Here is a 26121-nt window from a genome sequence, read left to right on the forward strand (position 1 = left end):
TATTTAATTCATTTGTATTTCTGATGGACATTTGGATTGTTTCTAGCATCGAGCTTTTATAAATACAACTGCTTTTATTATTCCTCTGTAAGACATTTGGTGAACAAGGATGCTAATTCATCTGGATTATACACAAAAGGGGTGGCAATGTTGGGACATAAGCAATATTAAGTCTAACTTTAGTAGATGTTACAAATCAATATTTTTCCGTGGTGACTGGAATGATTTATACTCCCACCAGTGATATGTGACACTTCCATTTTTACCACATTATTGATAACATAAAATAAAACTCCAGTTGTTCTGGTGTAGATGTAATATCTCATTGTGGTTTTCATTTGCAATTCCCCAATAAATAAAGACAATAAGCATACTTGTCTGTACATTTTATCCACAAGTATATTTTCTTTTATGAAATATCTGTTCAAATTGCCATGATTTTCCTTTTTATTATTGATTTGTTACAATTTTTATGTAGACTCAAAACAAGTTCCTGGAAAGATGCTTAGAGCTCAAATATTTTCTCTATGGTCTATCTTTTCATAATGGTATTTTTGGAAGAGCAGAAATATTAAGTTCTGCTTTTGTCTGCTTGACCATTTTTCTCTTTGGATAATACTTTGTGTGGCTTTTCTAAAAAATATTGGCCTTCCCCCTAGATTAGAGAGATATTCTTCTGCATTTTTCTCCAAGTGTTTATAGTTCTGGGTTCTGTTCTGTGTTTACGCATGGTCCATCTTGATTTATTATTTGTGTAGGTGTAGGTAGAAGACAAGTTTCCTTCTCTCCCACACTTTTATAACTGTTGGTTCATTTCCATTTGTAAAAAGACTTCCTTTCCTCATTTAGTTGTTTTGCTGCCGTTGTAGAAAATCACATATGTATGGTTCTACTTCTGGAATCACTTTTCTATTTGATTGACATATTTCCCTATCCCTATGCCAATAATACACTGTTTTGATCACTGTAGCTGTTTACTAAGTTATGTAATAAGGAAGCACGAGTTCCCCAACTTTCTTAGTCTCTTTCAAAATTGTTTTGGTTATTTCCATTTAGATTTTAGGGTCAACTTTTCAGTTTCTACCAAGAAGCCTGTTTCAATTTTTTATAAGGATTATACTAAATATATTAATCAATTCTGGAAGAACTGACATCTTAGCAATATTGAGACTTTCAATCCATTAATGTGGAAACTCTCTCCATTTATATAGGTCTTTAAAGTTTTTCTCTCAACAATATTTTGTGGTTTTCTTCATAGGGGTTTTACATGCATTTAATTAAATGTATTCTCAAGTATTTTATTATCTTATGCTCTCATAATATCACTTTTTAAATTTCATTTTCAACTTGCTACTCTCATTTACTACAACTGATTCTATGATTCTGATAAACTCATTTGTTAATTCCAGTAGCTTTTGTAAATTTCTAAAAGTGTTTCATGCACATGCTCATGTTTCTGCAAATTTTGCTTATTTTAATCCAATCTATTTATTTTCTTTTAGCACCTTATTGCACTAGCTAGAACTTCAAATGCAATATTGAATAGAAGTGTTTAGAGTAGATATCTTGATCTTAGTATAAAAATGTTCAATATCTCACCAGGAAGTGTTACATCAAGGTTTCCTATTTCTTGTTTGCTGAGAGTTTTTATAATTAATGTTTGTTGAATTTTGTCAAAGGTATCCTGTGCCTTTAAGAATGATATAATTGTTTTTCCTTTTTTCTTTTAAGATGGTGAATCATTTTAACTGATTTTTGAATATTCAACTTACTCAAGTCATGATATGTGCTCATTTACTACATTGCTGAATTGTATTTGTTAATATTTTAAGGACTTTTCTATCTAGTTTCATGACATGATTGGGGGTGTAATTTTCTTTATTTGAAGTCTTTTTCAGGTTTTCTTAGGGGTTATGCTGCCAATTTTCCCTTTTTTCTCTGTCATGAAAAAAATTGTGTAAGACAGGCCTTATTTCTCCCTGAAATGTTTGATAATTTACCATCTTTTACCTAAATTGAGTACTGCTAATGGAAATCAGAATTAAGAATGAAAGTCATCTGAGCCTGGGGTTTTATTCATGGGAAGAGTTACATTATAAATTCAATTTTTAAAAATAGATAAATGAATATTCAGATTATAATTTTTCTTATGTCTGTTTTAGTAATTTATATCTTTCAAAGAATTTGACAATTTTATCTATGTTGTCAATTTTATTGGCATAGATTGTGCATAATATTTCTTATCTTTTTGACATATGTAAGATATATAGTAATATTTCCTCTTCCTTTATAATTTTTTTCTCTTTTTGAACCTACAAGCAATTTTATTACTTTTTCAGAAAAATCAACACTTATCTTTATGATTCTTTTTATTATTATTTTTCTTTGGTCTATTTTATTGATGTTTGCTTTTATATTTATTATCTCCTTCCATCAATTTATTTTGGTCCAATTTTCTTAAGTTTTTCTAGCTTCACAAAGTATCTTTTTTCTAATATGGAAAGCATTTAATGGTTTAAAATTTCCTCTATGCACTGTTTTAGTTTCATTCAACAACTTTTCCCTTTTTGTTTTCATGACTATTTGATTTTAAATATTTAAAATTTTCTTATTAACCTGACCAAAATAATTTTATCTCTTCATGTTTTCATCTCTTATTAGAAAGATAGTTTTAAGCTCTCTAAGGTCTCTTTAGATTTATCATTTTATGATTAATGATTGGTTGAGTATACAAAAATTATAATTTTTTATTGACCATAGCAGCCTTTTAGGATGTGGTGTATTTTAACATTTATTCTATTTTTTATGTGGATAAAATATTAAAATATTTTTCTCAAGTTGTTTTTAATATAAAAATATTTGAATTTGGTGTGGTCACTCAGTAATTTTATCTAGGACTATTCAGTGCTATTTCAAATAAAACATAGCTATCAACAATGGGAAACAGAAAACAGTCATTCAAGTATAGCAATAATTCAGTATTTATATCTTCAGAATAAATATTCAATCGATGAATAAACATTCTAAGTAAAGAACTATGCTGAGAATAAAATAATTTGAAAATACAGAAATAAAAGAGCTTTTCTAAACAGAGCTATGGTATCATAAAGAATATAACAACTGGTCTTCATTTCTGGTTTCTGGAACAGAGCTTCAAAAACCTATGGAGTTTACTGAATGACAGGTGACTCTTTGTTATGTTCATGAAGACAACTCATGATGCACCCTGTCATTAGCTTCAGGATGAGGGCTGGTCACCAAAAAGAGCAACCAAATGATTAAGGAGTTGGAACTTTGAGTCATTGTGATCTTCTGATGGGGGAAGGGGCACATGGACAATGATTCAATCAATCATGCTATATAATGAAACCCTGATAAGTATTCTTGATACTGAAACTCAGTGGAGCTTCCTGATTAGTGAACACACTGATAAGGGGATGGCACAGTTTAATCCATCTGTCGACTACATGTATGCTCCATGACTGGGACACTCCTAGACCTTTCCCTAAACACTACTTTATTTGACTATTATTGAGTTGTATCCTGTAATTTTAAGATTAGATCTTTTCTTCAGTCCATGAGCTATTCTAACGAATTATCAAGTATAAAATGGGTTGCAAGAGACACTGAACTTAGAACTGGCTGGTCAGAAGAGCTGGTGTCCTATAGCCCCACTTGTGGCTAGCATCTGAAGTAGACCAGTCTTGTAAAAGACTGAGCCTTTAACTTGTAGGATTTGAGGTTGACTTTGAGTGGTTAGCATCACATTGTATTTTATGTGCTAAAGGGGGCATACAGGAATGATGGACAGAAAAGAGACATGTAAATGTAAAATGTAAATACTTGTAGCAGAGAATACCAGCCATCCTCTATCTCCAGCCTTCTCACTATATATATATATATATATTTTTTTTTTGTTGTTGTTGTTGTTGTTGTTTTGTTTTGTTTGTTTGTTTGTTTGTTTGTTTTAGATAGGCATTTGTCCACACAGCTAAAAACTGTATTTCTCTGCCTCTGCTGCAGCTAGGCACATATGACTAAATTCTAGCCAACAAGATATATAAAGAAGTGGTATAAATCCTCCCTTTGCCCTTCCACTTAGAAAGCTGTTTGCTCTCTGTCCTGGCACTTCTCTCTTAACAGCAGATACCAATTATAATCTGTTTGTTTCTTTCCTTCCCAAGCCTGGCACCTGAGATCTAAGACTTGACTCTCTTTAAAAGATGTATTATACTACACAGGATTATTTAACATACTTATCTAAAAGATTAATAAAATTTTTGAAAATCCACAAGAAAGTGTTATGCCAATTGATGATACTTAGTCACAAGCTCTGGATTCTGTAGAGAAGGTGTATGTTAAAAATGCACAGTCACTATTTCCAAAATTATTTGCAAAGAGTATGAAAAAAGGCACCTGCAGGAAAAATTCCTCCATTAGGGCCATGGTCCACTTGTAGTGCAGCTTCCAGGATTTGGCTGGGTGACTGATGTCTGCTGCATGGAGAATCAGGGACATGGTTTTGGCTCTGTCAATTCTGTCAAAGAAAGGACATGCTCAAATTATCAGAACAAAGCAACCAGTTAATCTTTTCTGAGTCCAAGTTCATGGTACTTTAATGTGACAAAAGAAAATAACCTACCCTTCGGGCTGCTGCAAACTGCTTCTTATATTTTTAATTTGCTGGAAGTGACCTGACATATCGGTGGATAAAACCATTTCGATCACTAAGTTCCGAAGATCCCTGCAGAGGCATCAAAAGAATAATAGTTTCAATTGGCCATTTATTGGTCTGGTATAGAACCTTTCCATAAGTATTACTGATCATATATTTGCCTAGTGGATATGAGCACAAAAGTTGCTGCTCTTTAAATATAAAAGTGCTCACAAAGGTTCAACATTATTTTTGCCTATTGATTCTCAGGGATTTAAGAAGTTAGTAGCAGAATGATGTATGAATAATAGTGTGATATGCCTCTCCTTCTCACCTCACAGCCTTCTTCACAACTTATAATTTCTAAAGTCTTATTTTTCTATCCAAAAGAATCTTTGGCTATTTTAACGAGACACTGATTTAAATATAATTTTTGAATGCTTTAGAAGTAAAACACGTAGCTCAGTGGGGCTTGAGACCATTCTAAATCCAACTGATAGTTTCAATGTGTTAGGGAAGAGACGGGAGAGAGGGGCATGGATTCTCAAGACACTCTCTGTTGCTTCCTTGTTTTGCATCTTTTTAAAATTACTACTATTAATAAAAGCAATATTACTTATCCATATTAATTCAGTCCAGGCATTGACATAAAGCCATGTTGCAGTTGCTTTGTAGGTACATTAAGACATTTAATCCTCATACCTTTGAGGGAGTATCAGTATTTTCCATTGGAAGAGCTTGAGCCATTTGTTTAGTAGATGGCTGATAAAGGATGCAACCTGGTTCTCACTCCCAAAGCTGGCACCTGGACCACTTCCTGACTACTGTGCCAACTTCCCATCAGAAGAACTCCAAAGAGGTCAAGATGTGAAAGTAGGTCAAAATTCTGTTTAAGATTTTGGGACCTGATTTTCAATAATGTAGAGCAGTTGGCACTGTTGAAATGTTCAGCCAAGAAGGTGACCAATACAGTGACAATATCACAAAGCCTGTTCATGAAAAACTCATTCTCACAGTAAGTGAGGAATGAGCCACTCCCGCAAAGTCTTGCATGATCCACAATTCTTTGTTTGCTCTGTAGAGTTAGGTTAAAAGTCACTTATATAGAAAACCATATTTTGTTTTCACTCTTTGGTGTGGCCATCAGAATAGGCTAAATCAAGGTATGGAGTAAATCTGAATTATGATCTTGCATCAGAGATATTTTAACTAAAGATGGTATTGTTGAATGATGTATTTTCAAAAGCAACCACATATTGGATTTGTTGTTATAAATTGTGGGTACTCCATTCAATCAGATTTTCAGAGGTAGAAATCAATATTCTGCTATTATTTATAATATTGAACAGCTTGCTTAGAATACTTTACTGAAATACAAACGGAAAATAAGCCATTGAAGGTAGTTTCTAAAACTATTCTCAATTACATTTTTTTCTCTGATTTTGTGACAAGATCATATTAGAATAGCAACTGAACAAAACATTTATATTCACTAAGAAAAATAAGACTAAAATTCTGTGAAATGTATAGAGCCTAATAATGTATTGTGCTTTGCAGATAAGTGATCAGTAAATGCCTGGTATTATGTCAATAAACCAGGCAAAAGAACACACCAGGGAAATATTTCTTAATTTATGAATTTTTGCCCAAAATTTAAATTAATGTGATTATACCTTACTAAAATTACCTTAAGAAATAAATAGACATTTAGAGCAAAAATCTATAGGTCTTTAAGAAGATATCCATATTTTAATTCTCAGGGAAATGTTATCAAGGTTATGGTAGAAAAATCAATCTTTGGGGGTTTTTGGAAAGTATTTAATCTATTAAATTCAATAGTCCATATGATATACATACTATTTGTTAACAATAATCTTGTAAAACATTTAATTAGCATGAGTCTGGGAAGTTGTTGACAAATTTACCAGATATCATCACAATAAATTATCAGTTATCAATTATTGAAGATGGTAAAGAGCAAAATATAGAAAATAAAATCACAATGAAAGAGCAAAAGAGTCAACTTTGACGGAAAGAAGATTAACTCAAAGGGGTAATAAGAATGAAAATTAATATCAATATTAACTTTGAGAATGAAAACCACTGAGGAAAACCTAACACATGAGCTGTAATTAATCTCTCTCTCTCTCGGATCTTAGGAAACTGGTTTGCCTGCTTCTCTTTGCCCAGCTGTTATCCACATAGCCCAGCAGTAGTCACTTTAAAATTCTTGTACAGTTAAATCCTGGCCTTCTTAGGCTGGAGTCCTCTTGGGCTAATTTTTTACAGAATAGAATGAAAAGCCTGAATGGGATGCCCAAACACTCTTTCTCCTTTCCCACCTTATGGAATTTGCTACAACTGCAAATGGAGCCCATGTTTCTGGAATTGACCTAGAAAATACAAAAAGCTTTGGAAATTTGAAAATGTAGCCATAGGAGGCTAGGGCTCATTTGAAACCTTAAATTTAACTTTTCTGCTTTGCTTTTGTTTTAAAGTCCTTTCTTAATGGCAGGCACGACATCTTTTATTTTTTTACATTTCTCTTTAATTTGTTGTAAGAGCAAAAATAAAAACCAAAACCCTTTGATACTTACATTTGAGTGGGAGCCTTCTGCCATCCATTTACTAACTTTTAATAAGATCTCTATTATGGATAAATGTGGGCTTTTAAAAATATATAAACATAATATGAGGAACATACAGTAAAAGATTTATGTTGATCTGAAATTTCTGTTTAACTTTTAAAAATTCATTGGCTAAATCTGACAATCCTATAATCAAACAAAGGGAAGATAACAACCAAAGGATAAAAAGATAGAAAGGTGATGTGGAGTAGTAGGGTTGGATTTATTATTTTTCCCTGCGTGGAATCTAGTGTCACTATATCATGTATACAGAAAGAATAAATATGATGCTAACATGTTTAATTTATGTAAGACCACTTATTAGCACAAATTGAGCAGAGCTCCATTGAAGTGCACAATTATGCATCTTTATTGTGTGATGTGTGGTCTTACATATGTGTATAGGTAAAGAATTGATCTGGAAATATTTCAGATCCATCAAACAGAGCCTGACTCCTGAACAAAGTCCTCCGGGTACAAATCCTTTTCAGAGTCATCCAGTCAACAGTAACTGAGTTTGCAATATGAGGAAGGCATTGATTTTCAGAGGTTTTTTTCACTTTAAACCACATAATTTATCCTTTTCCTGACATTAAATTCCCTTTAGGTTTCCTTTGAAACTCACCTCCAGTCATCTTTAGATAAGTTTATCAAGATATTCATTTCCTCCTCTTGCATAAGTCGATAAGCAGCACTCACATGGTGATTCTCGAGGACAGACCGATCATTATATAAAATGGCAACATCTGACCTAAGGATTAAAAGAAAATGCCCAGGAAAGGATTTCTTTATACTTCATGGATGTCTAGTAAAAAATACTCAAGTTTCAAGTCATCTCACCAATAAACATCTCATAATTGAACACATAAAATTATAGAAATATTGTTTCCATTTTTTAAAACTGTATTGTTTAAAAATTATATATAAAAATGAATTATATATTTATTTTTTAAAGCAGATTTAAGTTCATGGAAAATTGCAGAAGTTACAAAGATTTCTCACATACCTTCTGCCTTCACACATATATGACCTTCTCCATTATCAATATCACCCAATTGAGGAACTTGCACTGACACATCATCAGTATCATCACAGTTTATCTTGTGTGTGATTCACTCCTAATTTCCTAAATTTTTTTGGTTTAAAGAAAGGTATGATGACGCATATCTACCATTTTAGTATCATATAGAGTTGTTTCATTGCCCTAAAACCCATCTATCTGTATTTCACCTATTCATCCTTCTCTGCTCCCAACCCCTGGAAAACACTCATCTATTTATTATCTCTGTAGGTTTGCCTTTTCCAAAATGTTATAAAGTTTGAATCATATAGTACATTGTCTGGTTAGATTAGCTCCTTTCACTACTAATATGTATATATGTTTCCTCCATTTCTTTTTAGAGGGTGATAGCTCTTCTCTTTTAAGCTTCAAATCATGTTCATTTTCCTGAGATACCACATTTATTTAGCTAATCACCTACTGAGGGAAACCTTGGTTGTGTCCAAGATTTGACAATTTGAATAAAACTGCTATAAACATCTGTGTTCAAGGTTTGATGTGGAATTCAGTTTTTAACTTTTTAGGTAAATTCCAAGGAGTGTTAACTCCTGGATCATTTGGCAAGTGTGGGTTCAGTTTTGTAAGAAACTGTCAAACTGTCTTCCAAAATGGCTGCACCATTTTGTGTCCCACCAGCAATGAGTAAAAGTTCCTGTGGTTCCACCACTTCACCAACATTTGGTGTTTTCAGTGTTCTGGATTTGCTTCAGTCTAATAGGTGTATAGTGGTATCTCATTGTTGTTTCAATTTGCATTTCTTGAAGGTATATTATGGGGAGCATCTTTTAAATGCTTATTTGTTGTTGATCTTCTCCAAGATGTCTGATAAAATCTTTGGCTCATGTTTTAATCAAGTTATTTATATTCTTATTGTTGAGTTTTACATATTTGTATATTTTGCATAATAGTCCTTCATTAAATATATCTTTTGCAAATATTTTCTCCCAGCCTCTGGCTTGTCTTTTTTATTCTCTTAACAGTATCTGACAGACCATGAGTTTTTACTTTTAATGAAGTCCAACATATCAGTTCTCCCATGAATTGTGCCTTTGGTGTTGTATTTAAGGTCATTACTAAACCCAAGTTCATCTAGATTTGCTGCTATGTTATCTTGCAGGAATTTTATTGTTCTATGTTTACATTTAGGACTATGATCCTTTCTAAGTTAACCTTTGTAAAGGGTAGAAAGTCTGTGTCTTCGTACATTTTGTGCTACAATAAGAGAATGCTTGAGAATGAGTAATTATTAAAGAAATTTATTTTTCATAGCCAGGAAGTTCAAGATGAAGGTGTTGTTACCTGGTGAATATGTTCTTGCTGCATTATCACATGGTGGAAGGCATCACATGGTGGAATACCAGACAGCCCAGACAGCAAACCTACTCCCAAGAACCTTTTATAATGGCATTAATCTACTCATGAAGATAAAAAACCTTATGACCTAATATTTCCCATTAGGCTTCACATTCCCAGATGGTTGCACTGAGGATTAAGTTTCCAACACATGAATTCTAAGGGACACATTTAGACTATAACAGTCAGTGTCTGCCTATGGCTATGTCTACATATATATCTGTATCTGAATCTATATATTTGCACACAAATGTCTAGTTTCCCTAGCACCATTTATTGAAAAGGTTATCTTTGCTCCATTGTACTGTCCTTATTAAATTTTCATGGGTGCATTCTGGGGTTTTATATTCTATTCCATTTGTCTATTTGTCTATTCTATCACTAATACCATACTGTCTTGATCACTGCAGCTTTGTAGAAAGTCTTGACATCCGGTTGTGTCAATCCTCCAACTTTGTTCCCCTTTATTATTATGTTGGCTATTCTGGATCTTTTTCTTCTACATTACAAACTTCAGTATCACTTTGAAAATATCCACACAATAACTTCCTGAGATTTTAATTGGGATTGCATTGAATCTATAGATCAAATTGGGAAGAAAGCATATCTTTAAGTCTCTCCATCCATGAACATTGATTCTCTCTCCATTTTTTTTTTTCATCAGAATTTTAGAGTTTTCTTTATGTAGAACTTCTATGTACTCTGAGAGATTTAAAACTGCTACTTCAATTTGGGGGTGCTAATACAGACGCTATTGTGCTTTTCAATTTCAAATTCCACTTGTTCATTGCTGGCATACAAGTAAACAACTGACTCAGAATGGATCACAATCTATTAACATTGTGTCCTGAAACCCCACTATAATCACTTTTAATTCCAGAGTTGTTTTTTGTTGTTGTCATTTTGTTATTGTGGTTCTTTCAGATTTTCTACATAGCCAATCATATCATCAGCAAACAGAGATAGTTATTTCTTTCTTTCCAATCAGTATCTCCTTTTCCCCTTTTCTTGTCTTATTGATTTAGTCAGGACTTGCAGGATGATGTTAAAAGTCAGTGATGAAAAGGATCCAGTCTGTTTTGATGCTGATCTTAGTAGGATAGTTTCAAGTTTCTTATCATTAAGAATAGCTGATGTTAGCTGCAGGTTTTTCACAGGTGGACTTTTTTCCTAATTTATTTGTTTACAGTTTAAGTTGACCAGTAAAAATTGTATATGTTTATAATTTAGAACATGATGTTTTGAAGTCAGTATACATTATGGAATGGGTGGATTGAATTAATTGCCATTCTACACTACCTTAAATATAATTTTGTGGTGAAAATATTTAAAATCTAAATCTACTCTCTTAGAAATTTTCAAGAATACAGTACATTGTTATAAACTATAACCGTAATGTTATACATTATGCAGTAGATCTCTGGAGGGGCTGGTGATGTAGCTCCGTGGTAAAGCACTTGCTTATCATGCACAGGCCTTGGGTTCAATTTCTAGCACCACAATAACTAAGTAAATAAGTTAATAAATAAGTAAATATGTAAAATAGACCATTTGAGCATATTCTTCCTCTCTGACTAAATTTTGTATCTTTTTACCAACATCTACGTAACTGGTCAACTCATCCCTTGGTAACCACTTTAGGAAATACTCTTTATCAAGTTGAGGAAATTTCCCTCTATTCCTAGTTTACTGAGTTTTAATCATAAATGAGTGTTGGATTTTGTAAAAAATACTTTTCCTGAATCTATTGAAGTGATCATGTGATTTTTCTTTTTTGGTTCTTGATATAATGAAAACATTAATTGAATTTTCAATGTTGAGAGGCTTAAGTACCTTGGATTAATTCCTATTTGGTCATGTTTCTTATTTTCTTTTTAATTACCATAGTTTAAATAAATTTATACCTTTTACCTTTAAATTTATAATCCAATTACCTATGAGATAATCTAAATCTGCCACAAGAAAAAAATTACCTCACGTTCTCAGAGAGTGGTTGCTATGTCCTTTGTATCTTAATGATTATCATCCTCATTTCTTTGAACTAAAAGTATTTTGGGTACGTAGTGGTGATCTGTGTGAAAATCATTTGGTCTATTTGTGAATCTAGTTTTTTCTCCCTTACTATGTTGTGATTAAATCTGAATATTATGGTTTTTTTACTTTGAATTAAGAAGAAAAATCATTTTTCATCAAAACTTGAAGTGTGTATTTCTCCACCAATTCATAATAGACGTATTATTTTCAAAATGATGAATTCATCAAGGAAAGTTTTTAATTTTTTTGCCTGCCTATATTTCCATGTAACTTGATCATCAAATAAACTACTTTAAGTTACACTAACAAATTGGTTGTTCTAGCATAAAGCATAAAATATTCCAAGCATTCTCGGTTCTATATAATGTAGCCTTTGGTTCTCCATCCTCTGCCCTCCTAGATTGCCATATCACCTACAGGTATGCAATGCACACAGAACCACTATGTTCAGTATTTTAAAATGATAACTCATTCATTTAAGTTGACACAGTGGAAGTAGACAGCAAAAATATTGGAGGAAAGTCAAATTAAGCCCTATAGCAACTTTGCTTCCATTTCCCCTAACACCCAGTCCCTTGCATGCATCTCCTTTCTGCTAGAAACACTTGTTGTCTGGTGAAAAATGCCTTACTCAAGACAAACCATTTCTGGCATTTTGGTGGGTGGAATCCTAGTTATAGTCTAACATTTCCCCTGCCACTGTCCTAAAAAGACAAAATTAAAAATATCTAAAATTACCACCAAAATAAAACAAAAAGGTGGGTTGCTATGCAAGGTGATATGTATGTTAAGTTACTTCATAATAGTGACTGTTTCACTATCCATATGTATTACATAAATATTGCTGTATATCTTATATATACACAATAATATTTATTTTTTAAAGAATAAAGAACTACACAAATTCAGTATGTGCTGCTAACAATCTATTCAAGATCTGTGTCTAACAGTCTTCCATATAAACAAAGCTTCATTACCAATCCCACATAAAAGAAGCGTCCTCTCAGGCAATAGAATGATTTCTCTTTCTGTTTCTAACACTATAATAAAGGTGATGCCGCATATATATTGAGCTAATAGCACATATCTTCAACATAGACTTCTTTTAGTAATCCTAGTTAAGGCTGAAAAATCCCTTACTGATAATCATAACAATAAAGAGCAAGCGACTAGGAAAGCATACATGTAACCTGGTTGAAGAGGTCATTAAGTAGATCTCGACTGAGTAAAATACCATGGGCATTTCCAGTAAAATACCATGAGTATTGCCTGAGATCATAGGAAAAAATGATTTTCCAGTGATTTCATTTGTGTCTCATGGACCCAAATGCAGCTATAGCAGCCTTGTCAGGGTTATGGTTTAATATGGCTCAAAGCATCACATGTCTCTCCCATTCAGAAATAAGGAAAGATACTGTTTTTGAACCAGATTTAATTGTAAAAAGTGTGCAAGATTTTGTCTCATAAATTCAACAAGAATGCTGAGAATACAACATGGTCTTAATATTTGAGATGGTCTTTAGCTGCTAAGAAAAGAACAAGACTATAAGCAACATTCAGTATCCATGGTAACATGTAGCTCCACATTTTGTGTTCACGAAGAGAAAATTATTTCCATCTATTTACACTTTCAAGGATTTCATGCATTATACTATCTGTATTGAACTCAAATCTCACCTGGCTTGATGTTTTAAATTACTTTTCAGTTATCTTGTCTTATATGGTAAATGAACTTCAATATTAGGACAACATTCTAAATCCAAGCAAAATGAATAATACAAAATACAATAGAATTATTGCTAAGAGTGACATATGACCTTATACATGCTTTGACAAAGTGTGAAGGCAATAGCATAGTGAAAAAGCACATTATATTGCTGCATTTTGTTCATTACAACATTTTTTGCTCATGAAAATTTCAAGTACATATAGAATTAATCTATTAAATAATTGGCCCTGTTAGACAATTTATTTAAAAAATAAGTAAAATATAAGGCTCTCCCCATTTTATGCAGTTTCTTAATATAAAATTGGAGAAGATTGATTGTTCTTCTTCCCTTCCCCCTCTTGCCCCTCCTTGTCTTCATCTTCCTCCATCCTCCTTTTCCTCCCCTTTCTTTTCCTCCACAGTCCAAAGCAGGAGATAATTAGGACTTTTCATCCAGTTGGGGTGACCTAGCACTGTGGGTACGAAAAGCCAGTCCATTGACTTCACTTTTCAAAACAGAAGACAAGAAGTACTCATTGGTAACAATCACTTGATCCTTTCTCCAGACCCTAAAAACGATTGTCCTATATAGAGCTAAGCTCAGTAATGGTCTATCTACTTAAATTCTCCTTGTTAAGGATTCCATGAATGTAGAGACTTGGATAAGCAAAAACAATATCTTCTCTCTCTTTGATGCTTAACTCTATACTTTGCAAATACACGTAGATCAGTAACTTTCCTACTGTACAACCAGATTCCAAGGTTTTCCTTTTCCTTTCATTCTATGTCATTCTGGGGAATTTGGATTTTCTTTATTCCAGGAGTGGGACAGAATGCCTTCCCCAACACGTCCCTGTTTGAATTTCAGTCCTTTATCTGTCTCCATCCAAAGGCCATGAAATATAAACACCTCTCATTACAGGCTATAAAAGATTAGATCTACCATGTATCTTTCTCTGGCTGTGCGAGAAGATTGTGTCTGTAACTGGATTGAGAGTGTGTCACTCTTCTCAGCTTCATATCCTGGCACTGTTGTCCCCTAACTGGGTGCATTTGGATAGGATACTGTACCACTAGAAATCTTTGACTTTTCTTCTTATATTGTGAGGCTTAGACTAGGTGATCTAAAACATGAATCTCAATCGCCTTAGGTACTTTTAAATTCTAAAATGTCTAATATCTTAATGAGCTATTTCTATATATATTCTCCACATCAAAACAATAACACTTCATATCCAGAAAATCAGTTGCTAAAAATATTTCTGTTAAAAACCCAAATGAACCAACCACATAAAAACTTGCACATGTATGCTTAAAGCAGCTTTATTCTAAGTTTCAGAATTTGGAAGTAACCAAGATTTATCTCAATGGATGAATAGATAAACTGTGATACATCCATACAACGGAATATTACTCAATGATGAAAACAATGGGTCATGAAGCCATTGGACAACACGAAGGAACCTTCAACATATACTGTTAAATGAAAGAAAGCTCAACTACCTGACACGTTGGAAAAAGACATACTATACAGAAAACTATCTAGAAAACTAATACAACATTATAAAGATAAGTGGCTTCCAGAGACAAAAGGTGAGCAAAGGAGGAATGAATACTGAAGCACAGGGGACTTTTAGGACAGTGAAACCAGTAGGATACTACAATGGTAGCTACATGGCATTACATATTTCTCAAAACTCATAGAATCTATAAAAAGGAAATCAGAACCCCAATCAAACTATGGACTTTAGGTAGTACTAATGTATCAATATCAGTTCATCAATTGTAACAAATGTACCACACTGATGCCCTATGTTACTAACAGGGGGAAGCTGAGGGGATTATATGTGAACTCTGCTTTCTGCTCAATTTTTCTATAAACCCATAATTTCTCTAAGATACAAAGTCATTAAAATGAAACAAATAAACCAAAAGTAACCAAATTTAGTTTTCCCTTGATGAGAACATAGTTCTATGATGGCTCTAGAGGCTTATCAGTTTCTTAGCTTACACTTCCTTTTTAGGCATCTTTGACTAGTGGAAGATTTTGGAAGAATCAGAATACCACATATATAAAGTGAATTGGTCCTGATGGGTCCTGGACTACTTTCTAACTCGTAGGTACTAAGGTGCCTAACTTAAAAGAGCTTAGGGTACCTCTTCTTACAGACTGAATTGTGTCTTCCCCCACATTTGAATGTTAAAGTCCTAAACCTGGATGGGACTATATTTGGAGATTGAGCCTTCAAGGATGTAATTCAAGTTAAAAGGGGGAGGTAATATAAAGGTGCTAACAAAATCAAATATGACTAATATCCTTATGAGAAAAGAAAGAGATACCAAGGAATACTTTTAATTAAAAAAAGATCAGATGAGGACACAGCAAGAAGGTAGCTGTCTGCAAGACCTCTGTTTCCTTTGAAAGATAGGACTCAGAAGAAACCAAACCTGTTGACATTTGTCCTTGGACTCCCAGCCTCTAAAACTGTGAGGAAATAAACCCACATTGTTTAAACCATCCAGTCTATCATATTTTGTCATGGCAACTCTAGCAGACTAATACTCATCTCTAGTATTTTGATTCAAATAACATCCATTATAGCTATTATCAAATAATTTAATTTTTCAATTATTTTATATTTAGACTTAACACTGGCCTGGAAAAAGAATTTCTTTGATCTCTGAATGTTTTTCAGAAGTGCAAATTACTACTTTCAAGTACATAATTACACCAAACCAATACCTTAAACAATATGTCACAGATTTGTCTCAGTGAATAGACGTATAACAGTTTACAGTATGAGTTTTGGGAAGAGAGAAATTTTCTTACATATTTTAAGTTGCTAAATAGGTCATAAAATATACATGAGATTCTTGAACAATAGTAGTTGTTTTATTTTAATGGCCATAGCTTAAGAAATTTTGGTAAAACTCCATTATACCTATTCTTTTTAGAATCTTTATTTTTGACAAATTCTTTTAAAAATCAATAATATGCAGAAAGTGAATTTTAAATTTTAACTTATAAAAGTTAATACTTTATTGAACTTACCTTGTCTGAATATGAAAGTTGTTTGTGGTCCCTGTATGCTCGTAATCATGAATGGCAGCAGCAAAAACCATTGCTAAAATTTCCAGTTCAGTGAGCCAGTGCTAGTAAATTAAAGAAAAGTTTCATCATATTTATAAAGAAGAAGCCATCTTTTCTTTGTGTGAAAAAGATTTTCAGTGCATACAGTACATGAATCATATAAAATTATATTACATTTCTTTTAAATGAATTGTTCTTCCATTTTTCCTCCTTTTACTGTGTATAATGAACCCTTCATGAGATCAATGATTATTTCATGGCTTATAAGTTCAAAACTTAAAATTCAAAATATAATTGTGTTTGCTAACTGGAAAAAGAATTCTTTGATTTAAAAGACTGACTGGACTTTGATTTCACAGCTTTACCAGTTTGGGTATTTATGAAATAAATTACAGACTAGTGATTTTTTTTTTTTCAAATATACCTTTAATTCCAGTTGGGGATCATTAACTAAAAACAAACAAATAAACAAATAAAACAAAAATATGAGGAACAGATTTTTCGTTGTCTACCACTAGAGAAAATGCCCACAAAGGTACATGTACAAGCATCAACTTCTATAACAAAAGTCTTCATAGAGCTGACAAGCATAAACAGGATCCTGAGTAGACACCATCTGGCATCTGAGATGCCATATTTCAAATATTGCTACCCAAGGTTATGGCCACTAATTAAACTGGAATGGCCACCACGTAAGAACAATGGAGGTGTGAATACAGTCAAAACTAGAGGAGCATGAAGCAACGTTTCTAGACTTACACATGAAGCCAACAACTAGCAAGCTTTGCTCCAGCAAGATCTAAACAGCAGATAACAAAGTTCAAGTGATATTCAGGGAATCAGGCAGCTAGTTAACAAGATTAAAGGACATCTGGTTAGGAAAGAAAGTATAAAGACCAGGATAAAAGAAATATTGTATTTCTTTCTTAACTCTACATTATGCCCTAAATGTTTGTGTACTGATCCCAATATCATATGTTGAAATTCTAACTCCCAGTGGGATGTTATTAAGCAGTAGGAATTTTACGAGCTAATTTAGTCATAAGAATAAAGCCCTCATGATTAGAATTAGTATGTTTATAAAAGAGCCCTCAGAGACCACCATCAGACTAGTGATTTTTACCATATAGTTTATACATAATTAAAGTTTATTTTAAAAGACTCCATTATAACAAAAAGGTCCATCTAAAAGCTGAAGATATTTACTTTGCTCATGAGAGAAACTGAACTTCATTTTTATATTTAAAGATTTAGAAGAGTTTATAAGAATTTACCAAATTTTCTATACATAACACATATATGACTGTGTAATAAAACTTAATAGCAATAAAGGAAAGAAAACTGCTCTCACTTAAAATCCAGGATTGATCTTTCTGTTACAGACTGAAAAGCCAAATAAAGTTTCTGTACTATTAAAGTTTATTAGCAACAATTAGTTTATTCGTCACTCCCATTCTGCATAGTACTTTTACTCTACTCTCCAACATGGTAATCACATGTGACAATTTAATTACAAATAAATGAAAGACAGTAAAATTAAATTCATTCTCCTAGTTGTAGTAGGTACATTTCACATGCTCACTGCTCATATGTGACAGTTGGTTGCCTTCAAAAAGAACACCATAGGTACAAAGTATTTCCACCTTCACAGAAAGTTGTATTAGTGCTGCAAGTAGATGGTACTTGATGGCAGGAATGGAGGATTTGGGAAGAAGATGGACAAAGGTTGGTAGTTAAGTGCAGGGTTGGGGGAATGAGGATTTTACGTGGAAAGCACAAATATAGAATGATACTTTAGAGCCCTGTATTAAAGTACAATTACCGATGGTACAATTGTGCTTAAGAATCAATTAAAAAGTGAGGTGGAAAAGAGGATTGAAATTATGAAAAAAATGGATGGCCTCCTCGATTAGAACTGATGGATTTGGATTTTGTATAAAAGGCAAGAGGCAGATGTTGAAGGTCATGAGTCAAAAATGAACCAAGTGACAACTGTTGAATTTCAGAGTTGGCAAAGGCATGGTCTTACTAATCTTTGTTTCCTTCACACGACCTCTCATGGCATTTGGTACATAACAGGAACTCAATATCAGCTTGTCAAACAGAATGTCACTAGTTTTGCATAAGAAGAAGGTAGTTAAGAGTAGCAGAAAAAAACTATGCATTCAGACAATTCTGGTTTCAAATTTCTGTTGATCTTCAGGAAAATAAGTTATTTACCCTCTCAGCTACAGTTCCCATTAAAATGGGATTAGTGATCATTTTTTTGTGAGGTTTTTGAGGAAAGTTTAGAGTTAATGTATGCAGTGTGCCTATCATGAGCCTTGCCATGTAGTAAAACACAGAATAGATGACATTTTACAAAACTTGCTACTTTAAGTAAATTGTTTAAGGCATTAAATCTAGAAAATAACAGCTAACATATCTTAACTGATTGCAATTCAAGTATAAATGCCTCACAGTTGGATGACTGAAGCAGAAATGATTTTCTTAACCAAAGGGAGTTTTTATAACTAACTGTTCTGTGTTTATAGATGCATTTAATTGTGTCATTAAGAGGAAGAAAGTGACCTTATTAATGGCCTGTGTTATAGGCTGAACTGGGATTGAGCCTCCAATATTCCTATTGAGACTGTGGAACTAAACACCATGAAATGAATAGAAATTGAATTAAACCAGATTTTATACCCCAGAAACCTATTGTTTTATTAAAGAAAATTGTTTCCTGGAAAAAAAAAACATACCTATTTTCTTAAAGTATGTCTTACTAGTTACATTTATGAATTTATAGATTAAACTGTGGTTTAAAAGAAAGCAACATCCACTATTCACTAAGATAATATTGAATGTGAAGTTGCAAAAGTAAAGAAATTAGATAATCAGAGATGGAATTTAATTATAGATTATCTCATAAGTATTTAAAATTATTATCTTTCTAGCTGTCAAAATTGATTATAAATGTATTTCCTGTTTTTTTCTAATTAATTGCTGCCTTCCAAAAATAGAACATCCTCCCTGAATCCATTTATTTACTGATATACTGTGACCTTGATAATTAAGTTTATAGTGTAAAATAATTTGGAAGAAGATAAACATTGAACTTTCACACTTAATTGAGAATCACATCTTTTAGGTTTCAGTAAAAGTAGAATTTTGTACTGATTATTAACTCCTTAGCTGTTCATTTATTTTATGCTGATGTCTGATGACATTGTAACTCAAAAAATGGATGGTTAGATTCATAGATTTTTGTAAATAATTCACAATCTAGAAAGCGTGAATCATACCACTCTTCCCATCTAGAACAGTGGTCCCTATAAAACCCAGGTTCTTTTGGTTCCTAGTGGACAGAAACAAGGGGTCAAAATGATGAGCCTTGAGTAATAGAGACATTGTCCTATTACAATGTCAAGGTTGCATTTTGCGGGAGAAATGCTCAGACTAATCCTACATCCTCAAATTATATCACAAAGAGGAACTGACTGTCACTAGGTGTGTAAGTAATGATGACAGAAAAGGTGGGAACCAACTTAACAGATACTTAAGATGGTATAATTTAATTCTTGTAAACCTCCTATTTACCATTTGCTAGGTAAATATTTTTATCCTTACATGGCATTCCACAAAACTGAATCCTAAGGAACTGGATCGATATCCATGCAGCCAAAGGTCACATAGACATTTAGTGAAAGAGCAGAAGTTCAAACTAACATTGACTCCAGCATTTCTGCTCCTTCTGTCAATCACAATAGCATGCACTCCTGAAGGAGGCAGCATACTGAACACATGTTTTTGAGGTTTCAAAAGCAGAATTTTTAACTAATTTAACAATACATAAATGGGCAAAAGCTAATTAGGCTTTAAGACTTATAATTTTCCTATCTGAATTACTTTGTATGTGTATGTGATAGAACAGTATCCCTGTGTTTATACAGGGTGGGGAGAATTTCAGGTCAGAGGATCACATTGATTTCCTAGTTTCTACTACGTCTTAAAAGAAAAAATAGCAATTATTTTGGCCTGAAGTTATGGGGATAGACACCTTTTTTCCTATCCCTTTGACTAGCCTAAGGTAGTTAATTGTCATTTACCAGCAAACTAGTATATTAAAATAATATAAGGGTATGTGTTGATAGCTATCTGTTTCTGACTCTAGGTTAAGTGCTTTACAAATAAGATGTAATGACTCTTCTTGTATGGTGATCAGTATCTTAAACTACATTTAAGTGATAAGGGAACCAAGTAGAGAGCTAGCTGGTTAGGAAGTGGCAGAGCATGCTTTCAAATCTGTCTGGCTGCCTCCCAAGCCCACACCCTTTCCACTCTACCAAACTGTTGGATGGGAAGCCACGTAGAAGGAGAGAATTTCTACATACTTTGCACAGTAGGGACATAGCACCACATTTTCTGTAGACTGATCAGAGTAAAATTGAGTCATTCCAAAGTATGGGAGACTGCTTTGGGGCATATCAATGGAGTACATGTTCAAAAAGAAATAGATTTCAAGTCATCTCTCTCTTCTGAGTATTAGAGCAAAGTGCCAAGAGCCTTCAAATGCAAGTGTTCCCTGGTCAAGGTCCTTGGATGATTTCATATTTAAAGAGACAGCTAGAGGTAGCTTGGCAGCACTCCATAAACCATTAGCTCTTTAGCAAATGGATTGAGTTTTTGCACATCACTGTCACTGTGGCTCAGGGCTACAAGTTATTCATATGACAAAAGGAGAGAAAAGGAGGCAAGTGGTTGTACTAATGTCAAGCCTCCCCTATACTGTCAGCTCTTAGGCTCCAGGGTGTCTTTATGCTTTTAACAAACCAGGAAGACAATGGCTTCCTCATAATCCTTCCCAGGCACCATTCTGCAGTCCTTGGAATACCTTGCAGATGACAATATGCATTAGTCACCTGACAGTGTCAGGCTGTCACTGAAGTGCTCCATACATGCCACACTGATTGGGCCGCCCTGAAATAGCAGGACATCATCTAAAACACTAGAGTGACCCAGTCTTCTCCTCACCAAATCCAGGTGGTGAGAAACGACTGAAGAGTTTTAGTTAAAAGAATATTTCTGAAATGCTTTGTCATTTCAAATAACGAACATGTTCACATGTAAGAAAATTAATATTCACTGACTACCTACCATCTTTTCATCTAGAGAAAAGCTTACTAGAATAACTTTCCCAAAACTGTCAAGCTGGCAGTGAAACCTGGTTTTGACAAAATAGTCAACACATTTGTGAATTCATTCTGCCTTCCCTTTCACTACCTATTGTGAAATTTCTCATCATTCTTTGTAGTTTAAACGCACTTTCCTGATCCTGGGAAACACTAAAAGTCTACCACCAGACTATTTCTGCAATGGGCAGACTAATGGGCAAGTAAAAAGCCCACTGATACATTTTTGCTAAAGGATGAATAAAATTAGGAACAGGTTTCTATGCCAATCCTGATAAAGCAGGGGAAGTTACATTTCTGTTTGATAAGCCGAGGCCTTCTCAGAAAGAGACTATGTGATCTATACTAATGACTGCAGCATTCTCGGCGTGATGCCAGGACTGGGCCGGATGCCTCAGCCTTCCAGAGAAGATGGAATGGCTTATTATGTCCTGCAGCAAATCTTCCTTGTAAATCTGAGGGTGAAGTTACATTGTGGACTTAAATTTCTCTATTTATGCATTAATATGACATCTCTTCCTCCTGTCTTTCCAATGTCACCTTCAGACCAGAGATTCTAAAGTTAAATTAGACTTTCATTTAGCTCCCTTCACACTTGTGGCAAGCAAAACAAAACAAAATGTTCTTGGGAAGAAACATATTTTAAGATGATGAAATTCTAGTTACCTCCCAGCCCTAAATGGCACGTGTTTTCTAATTTCACTTTATAATTAAGCGTACAGTTTATTTACTGATGTAGGCATCGTTTTCTCAGTCCATCTTGTTCTGAGGAAATCTAATCAGTTCATTTTACATTTTTGAGTGACATTTAATGTGTCGTTTTTCAGTTAACTTTTTCAAAGCCAAAAAGTTTTAAAAGAATTTCTAGCATGCACATGCATGCACACTAGAAAGAGAAACATAAAGTAATTCAAATATACTACTTTTAAAAAGATAAATTTGTCACAGAATATATATTTGAATGAAATTGTGGTAAAATTCCAAAAAAATTCCTTTAATTCCCAGCTGAGCTCCCAGCCAATAGCCATACAAACTACCCGTCCTGTAACTGAGCCATCCTGAATGCCATGCCCAGTGTTGATTTCAGATGTCTCTAGCCACAGTTGCTAGCTGGCCATAATCACATGAAGGACACCCAGTGAGAGTCTCCTAGTTGGAAATCTTTTAACCACAGAGCCTTAAGAGACAATAACAAATTATTTTTAAAATCATTATGATTTGGAGTGGTTTTTCTGTTATTGGTGGTTTTTTGCTTGTTTTTAGCAGTAGATATATTGGAACATGGGGCAGGAGTGGGATCTCAGCCCAAGACATTAAAGGATCTACACAATTTAAGAGGCAAAGAAAATGAGGAACAATTTCTTTGATTACCACTGTTGGAGGAATCCTAGTAAATGGATTGTTATGTGTAGTAAACATCATAGCTGGTTTCTTGGGACGGGGGAAGCCATAATGATGTAAATTTTCTGCATATGCTAAAGCTTAGAGAATCCTGCACAAGTTGTAAGTTTTCAAGCTCTTTAGGAGTCTCTGCTAAAGCCCCAGAGGATTTGCTTGAGATCAAGTTAGGATATAGTCTATGATACAGAGTGATGAGGTTATTGAGGTTCTCTGGGCCCCCAAAAGCCCAAGTCTCATAGAACCAAATACCAATTACTGTTGCTGATAATATAAATATTTTAGCTTCTTATTTCTAAACAGACGGGTAATGCATATTATGGGATTTGGTAAAATAATCCATTTGTGGGAATTTTATGGTACCATTTTAGCCTGTATAGGCTAGAATACAGAGAAATCAAGAAGGCATTGATTCGGTGTCCTCATGTTAACAAAGTCCTTGGGGGAAGGCCCAAGCTCTGTTAATACCAATATGAGACTAAGCTCAATCACTCATCCTAATATGCCGATCAGATGAGCAGTGGTAAAGGACAGGAAAAAATTTTAATCAGGATGCCACAACGGGAAGAACAGATCAAATATTTGTTCCAGGGTCTGACAGAAACTTTGAAGTTCATAGAGAAGGGGAACAAAGCTAAGGAATGGGGGCTTGTATGGCTGAGGCTTTGTAAAACTGACAGAGTATATCATCCTGCTCAGGCCATGGTCTGATTGATCATTATCTCAAGATTAGTTCTGTGCGGTTGCTGTGGAGAAGGCTTTATTCTTTTAAGGGGCAATCTGGTTTCCATGAGATAATTGTTCCTACTTTAGTGGGATAGCCTCAATTCCTATAATAGGACAATTGATCCCACTTAGTGGGGCAATCTGATCATGGGGTGATCTGTGTGTGATGTGTTGCTGTTTCTAGAGTCCAAGAGACTGCAGATTTAGGGCAATGACTAAAGACTTCTAGGAAGCACTCCAAGCAGTTGAATGTCCTTGAAAATCTTGAAACTATCCAAGTTATCTTATTTTGATGTCTTCAGTCTTGAAGGGGGATAAGGTACATTAGGTAAGTTTAGGGATAATAAACCCTGTATTGTATTCCTTAAATGATTAACAAGCCTATGTGTAGAATCAGCAGGGATATGAGCCAAGATTTAAGGTAATAACAAAGGCAGAGATGCCAAGTTTTATCCTGCTTTTAGTGACCCACTGGGCATCAGCAGGCTCAAATGAAGAGTCAGAGTTTTTAGCAAAAGCAGCATCTCTAAATCCCCATTATACTCACATGACCCACATCCTGTTGAATTCATCTCAATTTGGCACCTTCAGAAGTCCTATTTCTCACTTTTCACTCTCTGAGAGTCATCTTCAACTCTAAGACATTACAGAAACTCTAAGCAGTACCAGACTTTCTGTCTTATACTCATTGATATCCTAGGATTTACATTGCTGAATCATTTCTTCACTTATCCATTGATTCATTAAAATGCAAAGAAGAAAGGGCATTTGGAAAAATTTACATGAATAATTTCCCCAAATTCTTCTGAATATTTGACTGTGATTAGCAATGTAACAGAAAAAAAAAAAAAAAAAACAAAAAACTCCAAATGTTAGTTTCTGAGAAAATGAGACAATGTGGGAAAAGTTCTCTTTTACTCTGAAGATGTTCTCACAAAAATGTTCTCTAGTCTAAATTTTGGAAAGTCATTATATTTTTATTTACCTCTAGATGTCTTGTTTTCATTGAGTTAAAATATTTTTTGAAAAATAACTCAACCTCAAAATTCTAAAAGATTATTACTTTTAATAAAACTTCTATGGCATTAAAGAAACAAGAGAAATTCTCAGTAGTGGAATATACTGTCTCCAAACTAACAAAGTTATTATAAAAGCATTCTTACCATGATACCTGTATGAAGCATTATGTAATGCACAGTTTGAGTGACATCAGCTGCATGTACCAAATTGTGATAAGGATTTTTGTATTTGCTGTAACCAACTTCTAAAGCTTCTGCAAAAGCAATTAAGCAAGAAACAGGAATCTGTGAAAAGTGATAAATATGGTTATATTTTGGCCTCAAGAGTGGCACTATATCAACTTGAGCACAGGGTTTGGGATAAACACAATGAGTCAGATGTGGGCAGTAATTTCTTTAAGTTGAATCTGGATTGTTATAGAAAAAAACCACATGTCGTTAACATGTTAGTTTTCAATCCTGAGAAGTATTGTAACCCCCAAGTACTTAAAGCAGATGGATGAAAAAATGGTCTAACCCACACTATATAATGTTTACATTTTTATATCTTCCTGAGTCAAGGAAAACAATTTGTTTTTAAAAGGGAAAATATTTTCAATTATAATCTGTAAGGCCTAGTTTTCCAATCTATAATAAAAAGGCATTAAAATAGACAATTTCCCAGCACTTTCTATCTCCAACAATGCCATGCTTCTACAGGAAAGTTAACAGCAGCAGCAGACTGCTCAGAAGTCTTAACTCTAATCTGTTGCTTAGATGGTTCCAAATGAAGTGGATTAGAAGGCCCATCATTTCAGTGTAAGAAAAGCTAATAATAGAGGATTACTATGTTTTAGGAACACTGAAGATCTGTCTTAGTTCTTTAAGATGTAACTTCCAATCCCCATATGAGTGTTCTGTAAGTGATCAGTGGAGCAAGGAATCTTATTGGAAAGAGGCAGTCCTGGCCTCATGGTCCCCAGATATATATATAGATATGTTGGTGAGCCAGAGAATAGTTTCATCATGTGGTGAATTCAACCTTAGATCTGTACCTGCTAACTAGAAACATTCTAAAGTGAATTAATTAATCAGTGTTCTATATTTTCATTATTATTCAAATAGCTGATTCTAAAGGTATTTCACTTTCCTTCCACACTTCTGACCTTGAAGCGGTTGAGAAGATCGTATCTGGTAAACAGTTCATAGATCATAAACTTCAGGCTATGCTCTCCGCTTGCTTCATTTAGGGCAAAGACATCAAAAGACCATTTATCGACATCCTATAAAAAAATAGA

The 26121-nt window shown here is 33.8% G+C and overlaps 1 protein-coding gene across 5 annotated transcripts in view; it reads right to left on the reverse strand.

The window, feature by feature from the left end:
- Pde1a (phosphodiesterase 1A) overlaps positions 1-26121 on the reverse strand; it is a 366193-nt gene that overhangs the window by 52911 nt on the left and 287161 nt on the right. For all 5 annotated transcript variants that reach the window (XM_058580302.1, XM_046447395.2, XM_058580301.1 and 2 more), the window contains 6 exons: positions 25990-26106; positions 24989-25129; positions 16489-16589; positions 7907-8032; positions 4643-4744; positions 4417-4537 (listed from right to left, as the gene is read on the reverse strand). In XM_058580302.1, coding sequence (XP_058436285.1) covers positions 4417-4537; positions 4643-4744; positions 7907-8032; positions 16489-16589; positions 24989-25129; positions 25990-26106 — 708 coding nt within the window. The remainder of the gene's footprint in view (positions 1-4416; positions 4538-4642; positions 4745-7906; positions 8033-16488; positions 16590-24988; positions 25130-25989; positions 26107-26121) is intronic.

The sequence above is a fragment of the Marmota monax genome, unplaced genomic scaffold, assembly GCF_021218885.2.
Source record: "Marmota monax isolate L192 unplaced genomic scaffold, Marmota_monax_Labrador192_F-V1.1 WCK01_AAM20220418_F8-fsc00007, whole genome shotgun sequence".
Lineage (NCBI taxonomy): Eukaryota > Metazoa > Chordata > Mammalia > Rodentia > Sciuridae > Marmota > Marmota monax.